The 22,865-nt window shown below is 36.7% G+C and overlaps 1 protein-coding gene across 2 annotated transcripts in view; it reads left to right on the top strand.

The window, feature by feature from the left end:
- The window catches only part of MINDY2 (MINDY lysine 48 deubiquitinase 2), an 86,255-nt gene that overhangs the window by 13,516 nt on the left and 49,874 nt on the right, over nt 1–22,865 (top strand). For both annotated transcript variants that reach the window (XR_009007659.1, XM_007166108.2), the window contains exons 2-4: nt 730–787; nt 11,613–11,677; nt 21,055–21,213. Coding sequence is in view for 1 of the 2 variants with exons in the window: in XM_007166108.2 (XP_007166170.2) it covers nt 730–787; nt 11,613–11,677; nt 21,055–21,213 (282 nt within the window). In the remaining variant the exon portion in view is untranslated. The remainder of the gene's footprint in view (nt 1–729; nt 788–11,612; nt 11,678–21,054; nt 21,214–22,865) is intronic.

Genomic DNA, 22,865 nt, shown 5'->3' with positions numbered 1-22,865 from the left:
TAACAAATTATCATAAAGCAAACAGTGGAACTACCACGCAAGTCAAGATATAGAGCATTGCCAGCACCCCAGAGGCCTCTTATATGTCCTGTTACAACTATAACTCCTTTTATCCCTAGGGTTAACCACAGTCCTAATTTTTATAGTATCCATTTTCTTTTCTTTATACATGTACAGCTCTAAACAGTAAAGTTTAATTTTGCCTGTTTTTAAATTCTACAGGTTGACTCATATAGTATGAATCCTTCAGTTTATGACCATCCTTTATACTGTATTCATTTTAGCTACTCAACAAAATAAAATGCCCCAGGTAGACTGAAGTAATGGAATATTGACCTGTGTTAAGCCTGTCTTCAGTAAAACTGCTGCATGGGTGACCTGTCAAAACATGTTCGGTGCCTCTTCCTGCCCTTAAACTGTATTTTCTATCATGCAGGACACTGTTGCAGGTGCATAATGACAATCTGGATGGGTGACGAAAGGCATAGCACTTGGCTTTGAAAATAGATTTCTCATTGACTCTCTGAGATCTTGTATCACCCTGTAAATTTTATGGTGATAAGATTGGCTTTGTTGTATTAAAGATTAGCTACAAAGATTTTTAAATGTGAGTGTTGTATACCTATAGTGGATACATATAATACACATACATACTTGTGTTTCTGACTGAAGAAACACTTTAATTATCTAAAACATTTGATTTTATAGAAAAAATACTTTGTTTTTCAGGTGAAACTTCCACCGATGATGGAAATCATAACTGCTGAACAGCTGATGGAATATTTAGGTTAGTGTTGAAAAGTGAATGATTTTTATATCTCTTTCAAAATAAACCAAAGTTTTCAAAGCTAATATATTACCAAATTTCACCTTTTTGCGGCTATTTTTAAGTTATAATTTTTAATCTCTTAATTAAAAATTTTTATCACTATGTTTCTGTTCTTGGATGCCTTCTTTCTGACCAGCATTAAAATTCTTTAATATAAATAAAGAGACTAGTGACATCTAGAAAACAACAAGGTACATATCAATTCCAATAAACTACAGAATGGGAAATGGCACAAAAACTCTAACATTGAATGTAGGGAGTGTTTTAAAATATTGAGTAGACTTGAATTAAAACCCAGGAGGTGATTTAGAGCAGTGCTACCCAAAATATGATTCATGGACCTCTGCCAGTCTATAAAATGTTAGTTACCAGTCTGCAGTGAAATAGAGGCTTATACTAGAGTGTACAACGTTTTATTAGTCCATCTGAAATTTTTTGATAGCCAATTTTTCTTGATGAAGGAAGCAATGTATTGAATTGCATTCTTATGCAAGATTCTTATTTCAAAACAGACCATAATACACAGTTTGCAGACCAGTTGCATTGAGTAGAATTTGTTTACAGAGCAGGTTGTTGTATGTCACCCTGTGGTCTTTTACAATTTAGCAAATAGGAATTTATATATGTATACTATTTATACTATTACCAAATCAGAAATCTTAATCCATATTCTTAACAGTTGTTTAGTAATTAAATTTTTATTTTAAAAAATCTTATTAGCTGATTAGTTTATTTATGCCATTCCAGACAACTAGCTAACTGATTTTTTTTTTTGTGAGGGGTAGGTTTAGTGAAGTAATTGAGATTAGAGCTTTTGGAAGACCTTTTTCTTTATGTAATTAATGTGATTTAATCCCGTTCACTGGCTAGGGAAACTCATAGTTAAGTGTAGATTACTTTGAATATCTAGATGTCTGGAAATAGAATTTCTATTTAAACCTCTTTTACTCTAACTTGGTGATTCTTAAACTTTGTGATTTCCAAATTATATTTCATGGAAAAGGCTGAAATATGCTTAGTGCTTTTGTTGAACAGCCAGTATGACTGCCAAGGACTGTGCAAAGGGGAAGTATTAGGAGATGAGATTAGAGGTAATGGGATCATATCATACAGTGCCCTAGGCTATTATAGCAACTTTGACTTTTGCTGTGGGTGATTGGGAAGCCATTAAAGGATTTTGAACAGAGGACTGATGATCTGACTTTGAGTTTAACAAGAATTCTCTGGCTGTTATGTTGAAAATAGAACTTAGTGGTGTAAAGACAGAAGCAGGGAGATTGGTTAGCAAGCTGTTAAAACTGGCAAAAGATGGTGGTGGCTTCAAGCAGGGTAGTAGAAGTGGAGATTATAAAATATGGTCAGATTCTGAATATAGAGCTGACAGAATTTGCCAATGAGTTGAATGTGGAGTGAAAGTGAAGTCAAGGGTTACCCCATGATTTTTGGTTTGAACAACTGGAAGGACAGAGTTACCATCAACTGAAACAGGAAAAAATGGAAGGAACATGTTTAGGGAGGAATATCAGGATTTTGGTTTTGGGATGTTTATTGGCATTCAAGTGGAGATATCAGGGAGGCAGTGGGATATATAAATGTAGAGTCTAGAGGAGAGGTCTCAGTGCTGTACAGTAAAACTTTCTGTGTCGATGGAAATGTTCTGTATCTGTGCTGTCCAGTTTCATAGCCACTAGGCACATGGGGCTCTTGATATCTTAAAATATAGCTAATGTGACTGAGGAACTGAATATTAAATTAAATTTAAATTAAATTAAATTAAATTTTATTAATTAATTAAATTTAAATTTATACAGCCACATGTCACTACTAGTTATTGTATTGGACAGCACACATCTAGCCTGTAAATACACATTTGGGAACAGACAACATATATAAATGACAGTTAGACTGAGTCACAAATAATATGAATGTAGATAGAGAAGGGAAGAGATCAGTGGACTGAATCCTGGATGTGCCAGTGATTAGAAGCTGAGGAAGAGGAAGAACGGGTAGAAGCTCAACTATGTAGAAGAAAAACCGAAGACTGATTTCCTAGAATCTAAATGAAGAGTTTCAATGAAGAGTTAGAGATTAGTTGAATCAAATGCTGCTAATAGGCCATGCAGGATGAAGGCTGAAAATTGACCATTGATTGAGCCATAAGGAGGTAATTGGTAACTTCAACGAGTCCACAGGATAAAAACCTGACTGGAGTGGGCACAGGGGAAAATTAGAAGCCCTTATAGTGTACATAGCCAGTAGGAATGTAACATAATGAAGCTACTGTGGAAAACAGTTTGTCAGTTCCTTAGAAAACTAAATATAGAATTACCTATGATCCTACAACTTTACCCAAGAGAAGTAAAAACACATGTTCACACAAAAACTTGTACAGGAATGTTCATAGCGGCATTATTAATAATAGCCTAAAAGTGGAAACAACCCAGATAGCCATCAACTGATGGCTGGATAAACAAACTGTGGTATATCCGTATAGTGAAACATTATTCAGCCATAAAAAGGAATGTATTGATACATGCTGTAATATGGATAAACTTAAAGACATGCTAAGTCAAAGAAGCCAAGTCACAAAATACCACTTATTATATGATTCCATTTATATCAAATGTCCAGAATAGGCAAATTTAGAGACAGAAAGTAGATTAGTGGTTGCTTAAGACTTGGGAATATAGGGGGGAAATAGAGATTGACTGCTAATGGGTATAGAGTTTCTTTAAGGGGAGACCAAAATGTTCTAAACTTAGATCATGATGATAATTTCACAATCCTATTAATATACTTTAAAAACATTGAACTCTACACTTTAAATGGGTTAATTATATGGTATGTGAATTACATTTCTATAAAACTGTTTTTAAAAAGAGAAAATTGAAGGAAAGGAATTGAAAAGAGTATTTTAGACAAATAGAAGTATTAGTCTTAAGTAGTACAGATACTTTATCCTTAGCAATAGGAGGGAAGATAGAATGTATTAAAAATAGATGCAGGTAGGTGGACAGATGTGGGTGTGGTAACTTATAGAAGGTCTTTTGAGTGCTTCTATTTTCTCAGTGAAACAGGAAACCAGGTCATCAGCTGAGAGTGAAGATGAAGGAGGAGTTGTTGAAGATGAGAAGGAAGGTATAAAATAGTTGCCTAGACAAGTTGGAGGTGAATGGGGAGATGAAGTATGATTCCTGGGCATTACCACTGGGGTTAGTGAGACCAGCCAGCATTGGCGGTATGATTTCTTCAGTCACACTCAGCTGCATGAGTATAGGCCTGAATAGTGGAGGAGCAGGATTTAACCAGAGCTGGGTTTTTGCCAAGTGAGTATGTTGAAGAAAGAGACTAGGAAATTGAAGGTATGTGTAGAGAGTGGTTATAATGGTGAGCTATAATATTTAAGTTGCATAAAGAGGAAATGAGGATATAAATATGTTGAAGAAAAATGTGATGGGATTTAGTGGATTGTAGGCCCTGATACAGCTGAAGAATTTTTGGAGCCTGGTAATAGCAAAGTCGTATGATCATAGGGAATGAGTTTCTGAGATAAGGTGGAATATAAGATTTTTGTTGGAAAAGAGGTCAAGAAACAGAAAGTCCAGGGTATTAGATGGGTCATCTCTATGAGTATTGAAATTATCAAAAATTATGGCAGGATTTTTGTTATAGAGAGGTAGTGAGCTAGGAATGAGGCAGATTGACCTGAAAGTTGGTAGAGAACTATAACCAGGTGGGTGGATAATGGGTAGTATTATATGATAGCATGAGTTTTAAAACTGAGGAGTCTTAGGGAGGAGGGAGAGAAAGAATGACCATAGGAGCAAGTAGATCCACCTCCAGGCTCACCGGTAAAGAAGCACGAGAGAGAAAGGACATCACTTGAGAGGGCTGCAGTGTCATCAAGGCAGAGCCAAATTTCATTTAGGCAGAAGATGAAGGAAACATTAAGAAAAGAAAATACTTAGAAGATTTGAGAGACCATGAGTTCCAGAGGACACTGAAATTCAAGATAGGAATTTAGGAGTCATTAGTATAAAAATGGTATTTAAATCTGTGGAAATTGATGAGATCATTAAGAGAGAAAGTATAGAGAAGAGACCAGGATCCAGTGGGTCCAGGATCATCTCCTAAAGTTTCCCAGCATGCACAGATTGGGTAGAGCAGTGTTTCTCCACCCTTTTTCAGTATTGCCCCCCTAAGGAGCCTTTGTAGATATCTTTGTCCTAATCACTCACTCCAGGAAATTTTAATACCACAGATATACTGTATGTCTCTTCATGTTCTGTGGCCCTTTGAAGGCCACAGACCATTATAATATCTAAGATACTTTTGTCCCTACCCTCCAAGAATCAGTTTTTGCCCCCTTGGGGGTAACATCACCCCTGCTGAAATGCATGGGTTAGAGCAGCGGTCCCCAAACTTTTTGGCACCAGGGACTGGTTTTGTAGAAGACAATTTTTCCACAGGGTGGGGGAGGGGGAAGTTTCAGCAGGGGTGACGTTTAATATACCGGGCTAAATAAAATATATTATTAAAATTAATTTTACTTCTTTCTTTTTACTTTTTTTAATGTGGCTACTAAAAATTTAAAGTTACATATGGGCTTGCATTTGTGGCTTGCATTATATTTCTGTTGGACAGTGCTAACCTTAAACTGTGCTGCCACTCCACAGCTTCTTATGTCATCCTGGCTCTGCTGTCTGTGCTATCATAGACCGATGCCATTTACCAAACCTCTTGCCTGCTAGTTATTACCATCACTCTACTTGCCTTTTTCTATTCTACCTTCTGAGACAAAATGAGCTCTTTTGCTGTTAGTTCCCATAGCTAAAGAATGCAGTTGTAATGGCAGAGACCCATGAGCAGAGACAGAGGGCATATGAATGGAGGTACTAATAGTATAAAAGGGTAAGATTGGAGTGGAAATAAAAGCATCATAAATTATAATACCTCTTCATTTTACAGATGAGGTAACCAAAGCTCAGAAAGATTAAATAATGTGTTCTCTCCATCTAGACACCTTCTAATATGATTTTTAAAATGCTGAAAGGCTAGTATTCTCAAAAGTATATCCCTTCTCCCTTTCCACCACTCAAGTGTTTTTGATAGAGTATTTTAAATTCCTACTACTTGTCTCTTCCTTTCATTTTTCCTTTTTCTTATCCAGCAAATATTTGCTGATCATGTACTGTGGACAAGTTATTTGGAGGTGTCAACAATACAGCCAGTGTGGCTGCATAAATGTACTAAGAAAATGTTAACATGGTATTTTTCTTGGAAAGAAAATAATTAGTGCATCTTGGTATCTTAAATTTATCTAACTGTTAGATTTTAAAAATCCCTGAGGAAGCAGGACATAGGGTAGAGAATTTTTTAAATTCTAGGGAAAAAGAAAAATTGATGAAGTAATATTTAGATCTAGGGTAGCTAAAGAGGTTTGGAAGTCCTGGGCGAGGAGACTCATCTACAGGGACAGCATGAAAGTACTATGATCCTAATGGAAGGTGGGAGAGAAGTGAGCAAGAATAATGTGAGGAGAGAGACTCTGAAAACTCTGCCTCGCCAAAAGTAAACTTTATTTAAAGCCAATCCTGCCAAAACAAATTGTTTAATTTTCTAAGCTATTTGGATTTTGTTCTCTTGAGATTACTCCAGTTCTCTGGGGGAACCAGGGATACTTTTTCATTAATAAGCAAACACTAGTAGAAAGATTGTAAAGAAACCATTAAAGGTTTTCCTAGTACCTAGCTGAGGAACTACAGGGAATGGGAATTTTGATTGTCAAAGGTTAGAGGAGGAGGGAATTTTAATTTGGAAATTTCTATTACTGGAGTATTAGAGCAGGGCCAAACATGGACATGGCTTGTTGGAGGGCTTTGGCCTCAAGAAAGCAACATGAAAGCTCCTAGTAAGTGCTAGGCGGTCTAATAAAGTGGGGAAGAAGTGTAGGTGGAAGGCAGAAAATGGTTAGGAAGATGAGGTAAAAAAGCACAACACAAACTAGAAAGAATATACACTATGATTTTAACCATCCAAGACAGTTTGTATGATGGTGAGACTAGCATCGTATTATAGTAAGGAAAATAGTTGTTGGGATGATGGTGCTGTCTGACTTTTTAAAAGATAATTTATTTTATCTTTTGAACATAAATACTATAAAAGGAGGCCAATGTTGAAGCATTTTAATTTTGCCCACAGTTGACTGTGTCTCCTCTTTTCCAAATGCTCACCTGGGATAAGTTACCTACTACCTACTGCGAAACCCTCTTCCTTTTTTGGCCTAATGTAGCTGTCAGGTTTTTGTTTCTTAATTTCTGTTTGTCTGAAATATCCCATTAATAGCAAAGTCTTATGGATTCTTTCTTTGAAATTCTTTCCTCTCTCTGTATACTGGTACTTCGGAATGTGATTTATTGCAAGCTCTTTTGTTTCCTCTACTCTCCAAATTAGCCTACATATCAGTGTTATCTTCTTAAAGCACCAATTTCATCCTTCACTTGTCTACTTAAAAACAGAAAGATTCCCTTACGATCTTTCACAAGCAGCCAAACTTACTGATGCATTATTTATGATTTTCTATAATCTGATCAAGGTTACCCATCCAGCCATATTTCCCACCACTCTGCAACATAAATCTTATGTATAAACCTCCTTATAAACTGCCAGTATAGCATGATGTTTCTTATATTTGCTTTTCCCATCATTCTTTCTCCCTCAAAGAATGCTTTTTCCCCTCACTGCCTTGGCAAGTTCTGCCGATTTTTCTGAATCCGCTTTAGATACTACCCCCTACAAAGGATATTTCTAAGTGCTACAGGCTTTATCAATATTTCTTTTCAAAATCACTTGGTACTTAAGGCATTTATTACATTTTACACTCTATTATACCTTATTGTTATTTTATTCTGTTTCCTGTATGTTCTTTGCCCAACCAAATTATTAGTTTTTTAAGGGAAACACTCATTTCCAAACACATTAACCTGTTGCTAAACACGGAATAGACTTTCAATAAATACTGTTTTTTTAAAAATGTTTTATTTATTTATTTATTTGGCTGTGTCAGGTCTTAGTTGCGGCACGCAGGATCTTCGTTGCGGCATGTGGGATCTTTCTTTGCAGCACACAGGCTCTTCACTGCAGCGTGTGGGCTCCAGGGCACGCAGGCTCAGTAGTTGCAGCGTGTGAGCTCTCTAGTTGTGGCACGCGGGCTCCAGAGCCCATGGGCTCAGTAGTTGCAGCATGAGTGCTCTCTAGTTGTGGCGCACGGGCTCTAGAGTGTGCGGGCTCAGTAGTCGCGGCATGTGGTTTTAGTTGCACCACGGCATGTGGGATCTTAGTTAGTTCCCCGACCAGGGATCAAACCTGCATCCCCTGCATTGGAAGGCAGATTCTTAACCACTGCACCACCAGGGAAGTCCCTCAATAAATATTTCTGATTGAAGTAGTATTGTTGACCAATTTTGTTATAAAGGTTAGATAAGCTAGACAGAATTCTTAAGAGATGATTTATTTAGATATCTAAAACTGAAAGATGCTCCCTTAAAAACTCAAAATCAGTCTTTTAAAAATATCTAATTCTCTATTACAAACTTTCCTAAAAATACAGATGTCTGTTGTTTCATATCACCCCAAAATTTAGTCACTTAGAACAATGAACGTTTATTATCACACGGTATCTGTAGGTCAGGAATCTCGGTGTGGCTAAGTGACTCTGGCTTAAGGTCTCTCATGAGGTTGCAGTCAGTGTGTCAGTTGGGGCTGCAGTCTTATCTCCAGGCCCAACTGAGGAGGATCTGCTTCCGAGCTTACTCACTTGGTTGTTGGCAGGATTCAGTTCCTCACAGGTTGTTGGACCGAGGTTCTCAGTTCCTCATTGACTGTGGCTCTCTGTGGCTCTCTCTCTAGAGGCTTCCTTCAGTTCCTTGCCGTGGGCATCTCCAAAAGGCAGCTCACAACATGGCAGGTGGCATTCCTCAGAGTGAACAAATGAGAAAGCGCCATGACAAACGACACAATATTTTCTTTTATAATTTTGTAAGTGACATTTCATTAATTCTGTTGTATTTGATTCACTAGAAGTGAATCCAGTCCACACTCAAGGGAAGGTGATTATACAAAGGTATGAATACCAGGCTATAGGGCTCACTGAGGTCCATCAGAGAGGCTGCCTCCCTTAGTCAGGCCATTCTTCTCTTGTCTAAAGATCTTTTCTGACCTCAGGAAAAGAGGAGTTGCTTATCTGAGTCTTTCCCAATAATTATTCTATTCTTAGCACCTAAGCTTTAATCTATGATAGCATATCTAGGGTCATTTAGTATTGAATTATGTAATGTTCTGCATCCTGACCCTATTAAAGTTGTAGGAAAGCATACACTACAGTCTTTTATCAGGATAAATACATAACTTAAATGAGATATAGGATACAAGTATAGCAAATATGTTCTCAATTATTTGAATAAATAATGTATAAAATTTACTCAAAGCGTAGTTTTCAGTTAAATGCTATATTAAAATCTCAACATGTAAATATACAATGTGCCATGTATAGTAAGGATTCAAAAATATTTGTTAAATACCCTTGCTTATATATTTCTGTGAATGAATTAATTTAGTGATTTAGAGTTCCTGTACCTATGGTGGAATAAAATTGTTATTAGTTAGATGTTGCCATCTTAAAGTTCTAAATAAAAGCAAAAATAATAATACATTGATGTTCATAGGAATTCCTTTATTATCAGAGTTGGAGAGATTAAAAGAACACTTTTTTAAAACTTATTTATTTATTTATTTATCTTTGGCTGCATTGGGTCTTCGTTGCTGTGCGCAGCTTTCTCTAGTTGTAGCAAGCAGGGGCTAATCTTTGTTGCGGTGCATGGGCTTCTCATTTGTGGTGGCTTCTCTTGTTGCAGAGCACAGGCTCTAAGCGCATGGGCTTCAGTAGTTGTGGCTCGTCGGCTTAGTAGTTGTGGCTCACGGGCTCTAGAGCGCAGGCTCAGTAGTTGTGGCGCATGAGCTTAGTTGCTCCTTGGCATGTGGGATCTTCCCGGACCAGGGCTCGAACCCATGTCCCCTGCACTAGCAGGTGGATTATTAACCACTGTGCCACCAGGGAAGTCCCTAAAAGAATACTTGATGCAGTCTTTAGAAGTTTATTTTGAATTTGAAAATAAAAGTTAATAAAACAGTTTATCAACTTAGTGATTTGGGAGGCTGGCCGAGAAGTTAGTTCCATGTATCACTATTTATATCAAAATTAATTCCAGATAAATTAAAGATTTAAACGTAAAAAAAGACATAAAATTACATGAAGAAAGTATATGTGAATGTTTGTATACTCTGAAGAGGTGAAAATCTTTCTAACATGACATCAAACCCATCAAACCCAGAAGCTATAATAGAAGAATTTGACTATACTGAAATTAAATATTTCTGTATGGTGAAAAGTAGGCAGAAAACATCACCATAAAGTCAGAAGCCATTATGGGAAAAAAAAAAATTTACCATGTATAACAGGAAATGTTCTAATTCCTCTAACTGAAAAAGAGCTTTTATGGTTCAGTAAAAAAAAAAAAAAAAAATTATACTTGTATAGGCAGGCAATTCAAAGAAAAGTATATATAATTAATACATAGTTAAAAAGGCAAAACATGGATAAAAAGTTACTGCATATATTAAAATGATGCTACATATATTTAAAAGGTATCACTTATACTAAAAGTCATTTATAGGGGCTTCCCTGGTAGCACAGTGGTTAAGAATCCGCCTGCCAATGCAGGGAACACGGGTTCAAGCCCTGGGCTGGGAAGATCCCACATACCGCAGAGCAACTAAGCCCACGCGCCACAACTACTGAGCCTGCACTCTAGAGACTGCAAGTCACAACTACTGAGCCCGTATGCCACAACTACTGAAGCCTGCACGCCTAGAGCCTGTGCTCTGCAACAAGAGCAGCCACCGCAATAAGAAGGCCGCGCACTGCAATGAAGAGTAGCCCCCGCTCACCGCAACTAGAGAAAGCCCGCGTGCAGCAACGAAGACCCAATGCAGCCAAAAATAAATAAGTAAATAAATTTATTTTTTAAAAAGTCATTTATATATTAAAAAGGTGATACCAAATGAAAATACATGTATAAAAATATATCAATTTGGGGGAAGTATAGTTGCTTTACAATATTATATTAGTTTCAGGTGTACAGCATAGTGATTCAGTATTTTTACAGATTATACTCCATTAAAAGCTATTACAAGATAATGGCTGTAATTCCCTGTGCTATACAATATATTCTTGTTGCTTATATATTTTATACATAGTAGTTTGTATCTCAATTCCATACCCCTTTCTTGCCTCTCTCTCTCCCCTCTCCTCACTGGTAACCACTAAGATACCAATTTTTTAAATGCAAAAAAAATTTTTGCTTACTTCTAAGAATGACAAACATTTAGAAGACTGATGACACCCATTCTTGGAAAGGTATTTGGGGTAATAGTTATCTTGATGATAGCAGTGAAACTTGGTAAAAACCTTTTAGAGCTTTATTGTAGTGACATGTAAAGACGCTTAAATATAAGGAGGAAGAAAAAGAAAGTTCAAAACATAGGATGTACACTGAAAAAAATATGTGAGACCTTAGCTAACAGTTAACATTGACTTTCTCTGAATGGGGGGGGGATCAATATTTTATGTTACCTATTGCTACAATTTATAATTAAAATATATTACCTTTGTAATTAGAAAAAAAGTAATATTTTTAAAAGGCAACTTTACAATTTCTTTTTACAGGAGATTACATGCTTGATACAAAGCCAAAAGAAATTTCAGAAATTCAACGTTTAAACTATGAGCAGGTAATAGATACAATTTTTGTTATATTAAGATAGTTAATTTTTACTTACAGATATATTCATTGGTCTCTATCAGTGGCGTTTTTTTTTTTGAATTTTTGAATTTTATTTATTTTTTTATACAGCAGGTTCTTATTAGTTATCTATTTTATACATATTAGTGTATATATGTCAATCCCAATCTCCCAATTCATCACACCACCACCACCCCACCCCCACCCCCGACATTCCCCCCTTGGTGTCCATACGTTTGTTCTCTACATCTGTGTCTCTATTTCTGCCTTGCAAACTGGTTCATCTGTACCATTTTTATAGGTTCCACATATATGCGTTAATATACGATATTTGTTTTTCTCTTTCTGACTTACTTCACTCTGTATGACAGTCTCTAGATCCATCCACGTCTCTACAAATGACCCAGTTTTGTTCCTTTTTATGGCTGAGTAATATTCCATTGTATATATATACCACATCTTCTTTATCCATTCGTCTGTCGATGGGCATTTAGGTTGCTTCCATGACCTGGCTATTGTGCATAGTGCTGCAATGAACATTGGGGTGCATGTGTCTTTTTGAATTATGGTTTTCTCAGGGTATATGCCCAGTAGTGGGATTGCTGGGTCGTATGGTAGTTCTATTTTTAGTTTTTTAAGGAACCTCCATACTGTTCTCCATAGTGGCTGTACCAATTTACATTCCCACCAACAGTGCAAGAGTGTTCCCTTTTCTCCACACCCTCTCCAGCATTTATTGTTTCTAGATTTTCTGATGATGCCCATTCTAACTGGTGCGAGGTGATACCTCATTGTAGTTTTGATTTGCATTTCTCTAATAATTAGTGATGTTGAGCATCTTTTCATGTGCTTCGTGGCCGTCTGTATGTCTTCTTTGGAGAAATGTCTATTTAGGTCTTCTGCCCATTTTTGGATTGGGTTGTTTGTTTCTTTAATATTGAGCTGAATGAGCTGTTTATATATTTTGGAGATTAATCCTTTGTCCGTTGATTCGTTTGCAAATATTTTCTCCCATTCTGAAGGTTGTCTTTTTGTCTTGTTTGTGGTTTCCTTTGCTTTGCAAAGCTCTTAAGTCTCATTAGGTCCCATTTGTTTATTTTTATTTCCATTACTCTAGGAGGTGGATCAAAAAAGATCTTGCTGTGATTTATGTCAAAGAGTGTTCTTCCTATGTTTTCCTCTAAGAGTTTTATAGTGTCTGGCCTTACATTTAGGTCTTTAATCCATTTTGAGTTTATTTTTGTGTATGGTGTTAGAGAGTGTTCTAATTTCATTCTTTTACATATAGCTGTCCAGTTTTCCCAGCACCACTTATTGAAGAGACTGTCTTTTCTCCATTGTATATCCTGGCCTGCTTTGTCATAGATTAGTTGACCATAGGTGCATGGGTTTATCTTTGGGCTTTCTATCCTGTTCCATTGATCTATATTTCTGTTTTTGTGCCAGTACCATATTGTCTTGATCACTGTAGCTTTGTAGTATAGTCTTAAGTCCGGGAGTCTGATTCCTCCAGCTCCATTTTTTTCCCTCAAGACTGCTTTGACTATTCGGGGTCTTTTGTGTCTCCATACAAATTTTAAGATTTTTTGTTCTAGTTCTGTAAAAAATGCCATTGGTAATTTGATAGGGATTGCATTGAATCTGTAGATTGCTTTGGGTAGTATAGTCATTTTAACAATATTGATTCTTCCAATCCAAGAAAATGGTATATCTCTCCATCTGTTTGTGTCATCTTTTAAAAAAAAATTTTTTTTATATCAGGTTCTTATTGGTTATCCATTTTATACATATTAGTGTATATATGTCAATCCCAACTGCTTTTGCTGCATCCCATAGGTTTTGGATTGTCATGTTTTCATTGTAATTTGTCTGTAGATATTTTCTGATTTCCTCTTTAATTTCTTCAGTGATCTCTTAGTTATTTAGTAACGTATTGTTTACCCTCCATGTGTTTGTGTATTTTATGTTTTTTTTGCTGTAACTGATTTCTAATCTCATAGCGTTGTGGTCAGAAAAGATGCTTGATATGATTTCAATTTTCTTAAATTTACCCAGGCTTGATTTGTGACCCACAATGTGATCAATCCTGGAGAATGTTCCGTGTGCACTTGAGAAGAAAGTGTAATCTGCTATTTTTGGATGGAATGTCCTATAAATATCAGTTAACTCTATCTGGTCTATTGTGTCATTTAAAGCTTGTGTTTCCTTATTAATTTTCTGTCGGGATGATCTGTCCATTGGTGTAAATGAGGTGTTAAAAGTCCCCCACTATTATTATGTTACTGTCGATTTCCTCTTTTATAGCTGTTAGCAGTTGCCTTACGTATTGAGGTGCTCCTGTGTTGGGTGCATATATATTTACAATTGTTCTATCTTCTTCTTGGATTGATCCCTTGATCATTATGTAGTGTCCTTCCTTGTCTCTTGTAACATTCTTTATTTTAAAGTCTATTTTATCTGATATGAGTATTGCTACTCCAGCTTTCTTTTGATTTACATTTGCATGGAATATCTTTTTCCATCCCCTCACTTTCAGTCTGTATGTGTCCCTAGGTCTGAAGTGGGTCTCTTGTAGACAGCATATATATGGGTCTTGTTTTTGTAACCATTCAGCGAGCCTGTGTCTTTTGGGTGGAGCATTTAATCCATTCATGTTTAAGGTAATTATCGATATGTATGTTCCTATTACCATTTTCTTAATTGTTTTGGGTTTGTTTTTGTAGGTCCTTTTCTTCTCTTGTGTTTCCCACTTAGAGAAGTTCCTTTAGCATTTGTTGTAGAGCTGGTTTGGTCGTGCTGAGTTCTCCTAGCTTTTGCTTGTCTGTAAAGCTTTTGATTTCTCCACTGAATCTGGATGAGATCCTTGCCAGGTAGAGTAATCTTGGTTGTATGTTCTTCCCTTTCATCACTTTAAATATATTGTGCCACTCCCTTCTGGCTTGTAGAGTTTCTGCTGAGAAATCAGCTGTTAACCTTATGGAGTTTCCTTGTATGTTATTTGTCGTTTTTCCCTTGTTGCTTTCAATAATTTTTCTTTGTCTTTAATTTTTGTCAATTTGATTACTATGTGTGTCGGCGTGTTTCTCCTTGGGTTTATCCTGCCTGGGACTTTCTGCACTTCCTATACTTGGGTGTCTATTTCCTTTCCCATGTTAGGGAAGTTTTTGACTATAATCTCTTCACATATTTTCTTGGATCCTTTCTCTCTCTCTTCTCCTTCTGGGACCCCTATAATGCGAATGTTGTTGCATTTAATGTTGTCCCAGAGGTCTCTTAGGCTGTCTTCATTTCTTTTCATTCTTTTTTCTTTATTCTGTTCCACGGCAGTGAATTCCACCATTCTGTCTTCCAGGACACTTATCCGTTCTTCTGCCTCAGTTATTCTGCTATTGATTCCTTCTAGTGTATTTTTCGTTTCAGTTATTGTATTGTTCGTCTCTGTTTGTTTGTTTTTTAACTCTTCTAGGTGTTTGTCCTTTAATTCTTCTAGGCCTTTGTTAAACATTTCTTGCATCTTCTTGATCTTTGCCTCCATTCTTTTTCCGAGGTCCTGGATCATCTTCTCTATCATTATTCTGAATTCTTTTTCTGGAAGGTTGCCTGTCTCCACTTCATTTAGTTGTTTTCCTGGGGTTTTATCTTGTTCCTTCATCTGGTACAAAGTCCTCTGCCTTTTCATTTTGTCTATCTTTCTGTGAATGTGGTTTTCCTTCCACAGGCTGCAGAATTGTAGTTCTTCTTGCTTCTGCTGTCTGCTCTGTGGTGGATGAGGCTATCTAAGAGGCTTGTGCAAGCTTCCTGATGGGAGGGACTGGTGGTGGGTAGAGCTGGGTGTTGCTCTGGTGGGCAGATCTCAGTAAAACTTTAATCCACTTGTCTGCTGATGGGTTGGGCTGGGTTTCCTCCCTGTTGGTTGTTTGGCCTAAGGCGACCCAGCACTGGAGCCTACCCGGCTCTTTGGTGGGGCTAATGGCAGACTCTGGGAGGGCTCACGCCAAGGAGTACTTCCCATAACTTCTGCTGCCAGTGCCCCTGTCCCCACAGTAAGCCACAGCCACCTCCTGCCTCTGCAGGAGACCCTCCAACACTAGCAGGTAGGTCTGGTTCAGTCTCCTATGGGGTCACTGCTCCTTCCCCTGGGTCCCGATGTGCACACTACTTTGTGTGTGCCCTCCAAGAGTGGAGTCTCTGTTTCCCCAGTCCTGTCAAAGTCCTGCAATCAAATCCCGCTAGCCTTCAAAGTCTGATTCTCTAGGAATTCCTCCTCCCGTTGCTGGACCCCCAGGTTGGGAAGCCTGATGTGGGACTCAGAACCTTCACTGCAGTGGGTGGACTTCTGTGGTATAAGTGTTCTCCAGCCTGTGAGTCACCCACCCAGCAGTTACGGGATTTGATTTTATTGTGATTGCGCCCCTCCTACCGTCTCACTGCGGCTTCTCCTTCGTCTTTGGATGTGGGGTATCTTTTTTGGTGAGTTCCAGTGTCTTCCTGTCCATGATTGTTCAGCAGTTGGTTGTGATTCCGGTGCTCTCGCAAGAGGGAGTCTCAGTGGCTTTTTGGGCATATTCTTTGTTTTCTCTTTTAACCCCCTTTTAAAAATGTAAAAACCATTCTTAGCTCACAGCCTTATTTGACCCACAGGCCATACTTTGCTGATCTCTCTTTTACGTGAACCGATATGCAATGTAGAATGAAACATAGATATCGTTCTACACACCTATGTAGAATGATAACTTGGTATTTTCCTTGAAAAAATTGACTTTCAAGTGAATTTGTTATTGATTTATCTTTCCTCATTTGTGTATATTTTACAATTAAATTATATGTAGGAAACAGTTCAGCAAATGATGTCTGGGGTATGTCATTAGGACTAAATCTGCTGTTTCATAGTTTCAATGTGTCTACATTGCTTGGCATGTTCTTTAGAGATACTATTCTGTAATATAGGAGGGGACCACTGGGCTCAAAATTATTGGAGCTGTAAGAAAGCAAGCAGAGCTTCATTTTCTTCAGTATTCTTCCTTTGTTTGACAATGGAAGTCAAGAAGAAGTCAGGTTCTTAGAGTGGAAGAAGTATCAGGCAGGGAAGAAACAGACATCATTGGAACCTTTATGTTTACTTTCAAAGTAACCCTTACTACATACTTTCACCAGTATCCAAATGGCAAAAAGAAAACAAAATTCATTTGGTATTGCAAAATTTCTTGAATTTGAATGTTCAGATAATCTAGTCCTAATAAAATGGAAAAGCCAGTATGTTGCATTGCATCACTGTGTAAGGTAGGAAATCCATAGCTAAAGCCAAATAGGTATGCTAAAACATTTAAATTCTATCGGAATTTGTAGCTTAAAGCAAGGATTTCCAAACATTTTTCACAATGGAAACTTCTTTTCAAATGAAATCTTAGGCTAACCTTCAACATATAAAACCAGTAAATATTTTATAATTATAAAGTGTTATGGTTAAATTTACATCATTTATTTATCAAATTTGTATCATTTCTTATTGAAATCAACAAGGCTATTATGATTAATACAAAAACTTGAAATTAGAAATTATGGATCGTAGTTGCAGTTTAACATTAACCTCAAAATTCATTTTATTTCTGTTGCACAGTCTTGAGAAAATATTTTTTATTTATTTATTTATTTTAACATCTTTATTTGAAGTGTAATTGCTTTACAATGTTGTGTTAGTTTCTGCTGTATAACAAAGTGAATCAGCTATATGTATACATATATCCCCATATCCCCTCCCTCTTGCATCTCCCTCCCACCCTCCCTATCCCACCCCTCTAGGTGGTCACAAAGCACCGAGCTGATCTCCCTGTGCTATGCAGCTGCTTCCCACTAGCTAGCTATTTTACATTTGGTAGTGTATATATGTCAGTGCTACTCTCTCACTTCGTCCCAGGTTACCCTTCCCCATCCCTATGTCCTCAAGTCCATTCTCTATGTCTGCGTCTTTATTCCTGTCCTGCCCCTAGGTTCATCAGAACCATTTTTTTTTATTCCATATATATGTGTTAGCGTACGGTATTTGTTTTTTGAGAAAATCTTGAGTGATGAGTATTTGCAAATGATATCAGCCCTTTGTTTCAAGTCTGTTTTTCAGTCTCAGGATATGTTTCCATTAAGGTGATCTAGACTCTTGGAAAATGATTGGAAGTAAAGTTTTGCTTCAAAGTTGAAACAGACACTAACAACCACTTGCATTTCTTATAAACATGTCAGACAGAAAGTACCCTGCATTTAAAATAAGCTCTAAAACTATTTATAAGGTACTGTGATTGCATTACCATTAGTTTTGAGGATAGTATGTACCAAGCTGATAAGACTGAGTCTAAGCTGGTGTTTAATGTTCCACAGGTGTGATGTAACAATGTTCTTTTTGTATGGTTTTGTGTGAGCAGAAATGTTTAAGCCTAAATTTTAGAAAGACCAATGCACAGCTGCAGTCTTCCTAATTAAAAACCCTTTTACCAGAAATCATAATATAAACAAAGAGCATATTTTTTTCAGTTTTGCTTAATGATGACAACACAAGAAAATACTGTGTGTGTGTTTGTGTGTTTATGACAGGTTTTTATATGACTGCAAATATATTTTTAAAATATATCTTATATTGGGCTTCCCTGGTGGCGCAGTGGTTGAGAATCTGCCTGCTAATGCAGGGGACACGGGTTCGAGCCCTGGTCCGGGAAGATCCCACATGCCGCGGTGCAACTGGGCCCGTGAGCCACAGCTACTGAGCCTGCGCGTCTGGAGCCTGTGCTCTGCAACAAGAGAGGCCACGATAGTGAGAGGCCTGCGCACCGCAATGAAGAGTGGCCCCTGCTTGCCGCAACTAGAGAAAGCCCTAGCACAGAAACGAAGACCCAACATAGCAATCAATCAATCAATCAATCAATCAATCATTAAATCTTTTAAAAAAATATATATATATATATACATATCTTATATTTAAATTAAAAATTTCACCACGTTAACGGTACATTTAAGAAAAATTCTAAGAAACAGTTGAACTACTGGCTTAAAAGAGTAGTAATCCTTTCTTGTAAGCACCCATTTGGATTCAGGAACAAGATGGCAAAATACTCTTTTTAACTCTTTGTTTATAAATTTGTTTATTTTTATCAGTTTTATTTATGGAGATTATTAAGTGTATTAACTTAGTTATTTTAACATTATATAATCTATTAAAAATGTAGAAGATACATAAAGGTATAAGCTTGAGTCCAGGAACTGTTAGAAATTATACTTCCCCCTGAAGGAAACTGGATGATTGGCAACTAAGAATTTAACAAATAGCAGAAAAAAATCAGTAGTATCAATAGTAGAGCTATAATCCTACAGTGGCTCATTATTGTTACTATTTTCTCACATTCATCATTGTTATGACTTTAGGAGAAGTTTTAAAACACTGAAAGGAAAAAAATGTGAGCTGATTGTTTTCAAGGGTTCAACTTTTAGGAAGACTGAGAAAATATATTGTTTTAGGGGATTATACTTATTAGAGGTGAAACTGACAAAAGCCAAAGAGTATATAACAGTGTTATCCTGTTATAAGTTCTTCATTCATAAATTTAAAACATTTGAATAATTTGTTTTCAGTCTGTATAGTCTCTTAGCATGGAATTTTATAAGTTAATTGGTAAAACAGAACTTCGTTATTATGACCTAAATTTGTCCTTCTCAGATTTCAGTGAGAGTCCCTAATTTTAATATAAAAGGATTTATTTCATGTTCACCCTTTCTACTATAAGCCCTCCAGTAGGCTATAGTCTACTGCTATTTTATATCTTTAGTATGTAGCACAGTGTCTGATTAACAGTAAGGATTCAATAAAATTTTATCAAATTTTATATATTGGTTTTTATTTGTTCCATCAAATATACCCTCTAAATTATGTCCATATTTAATATATTAAAGCATTTAGAAAAACATGTTTTAAAATAGTCTTCATTACACACTTACATGACCGTGTTTATTGAGAAAACTGATGTGGACAGAACAACTCTTTAATTTGACCAACAAGTCTTTGTGATCCAGCCTCTTTCTCTCAGACTTCATCTCCCACCATTTACATTGATACATAATTATTACCCAAAGTCCATAGTTTACATTAGGATTCACTCTTGGTGTTTATACATTCTTTGGGTTTTGAGAAATGTATAATGACATGTATCCACCTTTATAGTATCCTACAGAATAGTTTTCACTGCCGTAAAAATCCGCAGTGCTCTGCCAGTACATCCCTCCCTCCTCCTAACCCCTGGCAACCACTGATCTTTTTACTGTCTCCATCGTTTTGCCTTTTCCCACTGTGTCATTTGGAATCATACAATATATTTCAGATTGGCTTCTTTCACTTAGTAATGTACATGTAAATTTTCTCCATGTCTGTTCATGGCTTGATAGCTCATTTCTTTTTCTTTCTTTCTTTTTTTTAAATTGTGGTTAAAAAACGTAATATAAAATTTACTCTCTTAACCATTTTTAAGTGTACAGTTTTGTCGTGTTAACTGTATTTATATTCTTGTGTAACATCTCTAGGACATTTTCATCTTGTAAAACTAAAATTCTATACTCGTTGAACAACTCTCCAGATCTCCCTCCCTCCAGCTCCTGACAAGTACCATTCTACTTTCTATTTCCATGATTTTGACTACTGTAAATATCTCACATAAGTGGAGTCATACAGTATTTGTTCTTTTGCAGCAGCTTATTTCACTCAGCATAATGTCCTCAAGTTTCATCCATGTTGTAGCATGTAATAGGATTTCCTTCTTTTTTTTTTAAGGCTGAATAATATTCCATTGTATATGTATACTATGTTCCCTTTATCCATTTATCTGTTAATGAACATTTGAGCTGCTTCCACCTCTTGGCTGTTGTGAATAATGCTGCAATGCATATGGGTGTACACATATCTCTCTTCAAGACGGTGCTTTAAATTCTTTCAATTCTTTTAGGAATATACCTAGAAGTGGGAGAGGCCTTCCTCTTTGACTAGAAATTTTGTCTTTGGACTTCCTGGTCTAAAAATAGGTCCCTCACCCCTCTCACTCTGTACATCCTTATCCTGTTCAATTTTTCTTACTAATACTTGACTTTATAATTTGTGTATTTGTCTCTCATAGTAGAATGTTAGTTCCATGAGATTAGGAACTTTGTTTTATCCACTATTTTATCATTAGAACTCATACTGGTGCCTGGCACATAGTAGGTACTTAATAATAAAAACTGAAGGGATGAATAAATTGGATAAAATGGAAAATTTGTAGTAAATGTGCCTGCATTTAAATATCTTTTTTGTTGTTGTTTGATTTTCCTCATTTTTTCTCTTCCCCTTTCTGTTTTCAGAATATGAGTGATGCTATGGCAGTACTGCACAAACTACAGACAGGCTTGGATGTAAATGTAAAATTCACTGGTGTTCGAGTGTTTGAATATACACCAGAATGCATAGTATTTGATCTTCTTGATATTCCTTTGTACCATGGATGGCTAGTGGACCCTCAGGTAAGTAGAAAATCTTAAATTATATGAACACAAATATAGTAAAAATCTATTAATTTGGCAAATTAATCTAGATTTATATTTTCTGATACTTATGTTTTTGTGCTTTTACATGAAATTAGCCACATTGTGAGGTTAAGAGCACAGTCCTCCAGACTGCTAAATCTGCCCAAGACTTCTGACTATAATTTCATGGAGTTAGAGGCCAACTACGAAGCTGAGTCCACATCCTCACCAACACTTGTTATTGTTATCTTTTTGATTACAGCCATCCTAGTAGGTGTAAAGTTGTATCTCAGTGTAGATTTGTTTGCATTTCTCTAATGACTAATGATGTTGATCATCTTTTCTTGTGCTTATGAGCCATTTGTATATCTTCTTTAGAGAAATATCTGCAGATCTCTTGCCCATTTTTAATTGGGCTATTTGTCTTTTTGTTACTGGGTTCTAAGAGTTCTTTGTATATTTATAATATATAAAGTATGTAAGTATAGAGTATATAGTTTTAGTGCTTAATTTAGGAGTATGATCCATTTTGAGTTGATTTGTGTATATGGTTTGGGGAAGGGATCCAACTTTATTCTTCTGCATGTGGATATTCAGTTGTACCAGCCCCATTTGTTGAAAAGGTTATTCTTTCCCCCAGTGAATTGTCTTGGCAGTCAGAGTGATCTTTGTGAAATAAACCCTCCCCTTTATCCCTGCGCCCTACTCTTTTCCTTAAAAGCCTCCAGTGTAACTAAAATAAGATACAAAATCTTTTTTTTTTTTTTTTTTTACTTTTTATTGGCGTATATTTGATTTACAGTGTTGTGTTGGTTTCAGGTGTACAGCAAAGTGAATCAGTTATACATGTACATATATCCACTCTTTTTTAGATTCTTTTCCCATATAGTCCGTTAGAGAGTACTGAGTAGAGTTCCCTGTGCTATACAGTAGGTCCTTATTAGTTATCTATTTTATATATCGTAGTGTGTATATGTCAAGCCCAATCTCCCAATTTAACCCTCCCCCCACTTTGCCCCCTGGTAACCATAAGTCTGTTTTCTACGTCTGTGACTCTATTTCTGTTTATTTTTAATTTTATTATTTATTTATTTTTGGCTGTGTTGGGTCTTCATTGCTGTGTGCGGGCTTTCTCTAGTTGTGGCAAGTGGGGGTACTCTCTGTTGCCATGTGCGGGCTTCTCATTGCAGTGGCTTCTCGTTGTGGAGCACGGGCTGTAGGCGTGCAGGCTTCAGTAGTTGCAGCACGCAGACCCTAGAGCATGTGGGCTTCAGTAGTTGTGGTGCATGGGCTCAGTAGTTGTGGCTTGCAGGTTCCAGAACACAGGCTCAGTAGTTGTGGCGCACGGGCTTAGTTGCTCCACGGCATGTGGGATCTTCCCACACCAGGCCTCAAACCCGTGTCCCCTGCATTGGCAGGCAGATTCTTAACCACTGCACTACCAGGGAAGTCCTTTATTTCTATTTTGCAAATAAGTGCATTTGTACCATTTTTTTAGATACCACATATAAGCAACATCATATGATATATGTCTTTATCTGACTTACTTCAGTCAGTATGACAATCTCTGGGTCCATCCATGTTGCTGCAAATGGCATTATTTCGTTCTTTAAAATAAGATACAAAATCTTTATTAGAGTTTTTATGAT

The sequence above is a fragment of the Balaenoptera acutorostrata genome, chromosome 3 (genome assembly GCF_949987535.1).
Source record: "Balaenoptera acutorostrata chromosome 3, mBalAcu1.1, whole genome shotgun sequence".
In the NCBI taxonomy this organism is placed as follows: Eukaryota; Metazoa; Chordata; class Mammalia; order Artiodactyla; family Balaenopteridae; genus Balaenoptera; species Balaenoptera acutorostrata.
The sequence above is the reverse complement of the archived record's forward strand: the minus strand, read 5'-3'. Positions and strand labels throughout refer to the sequence as shown.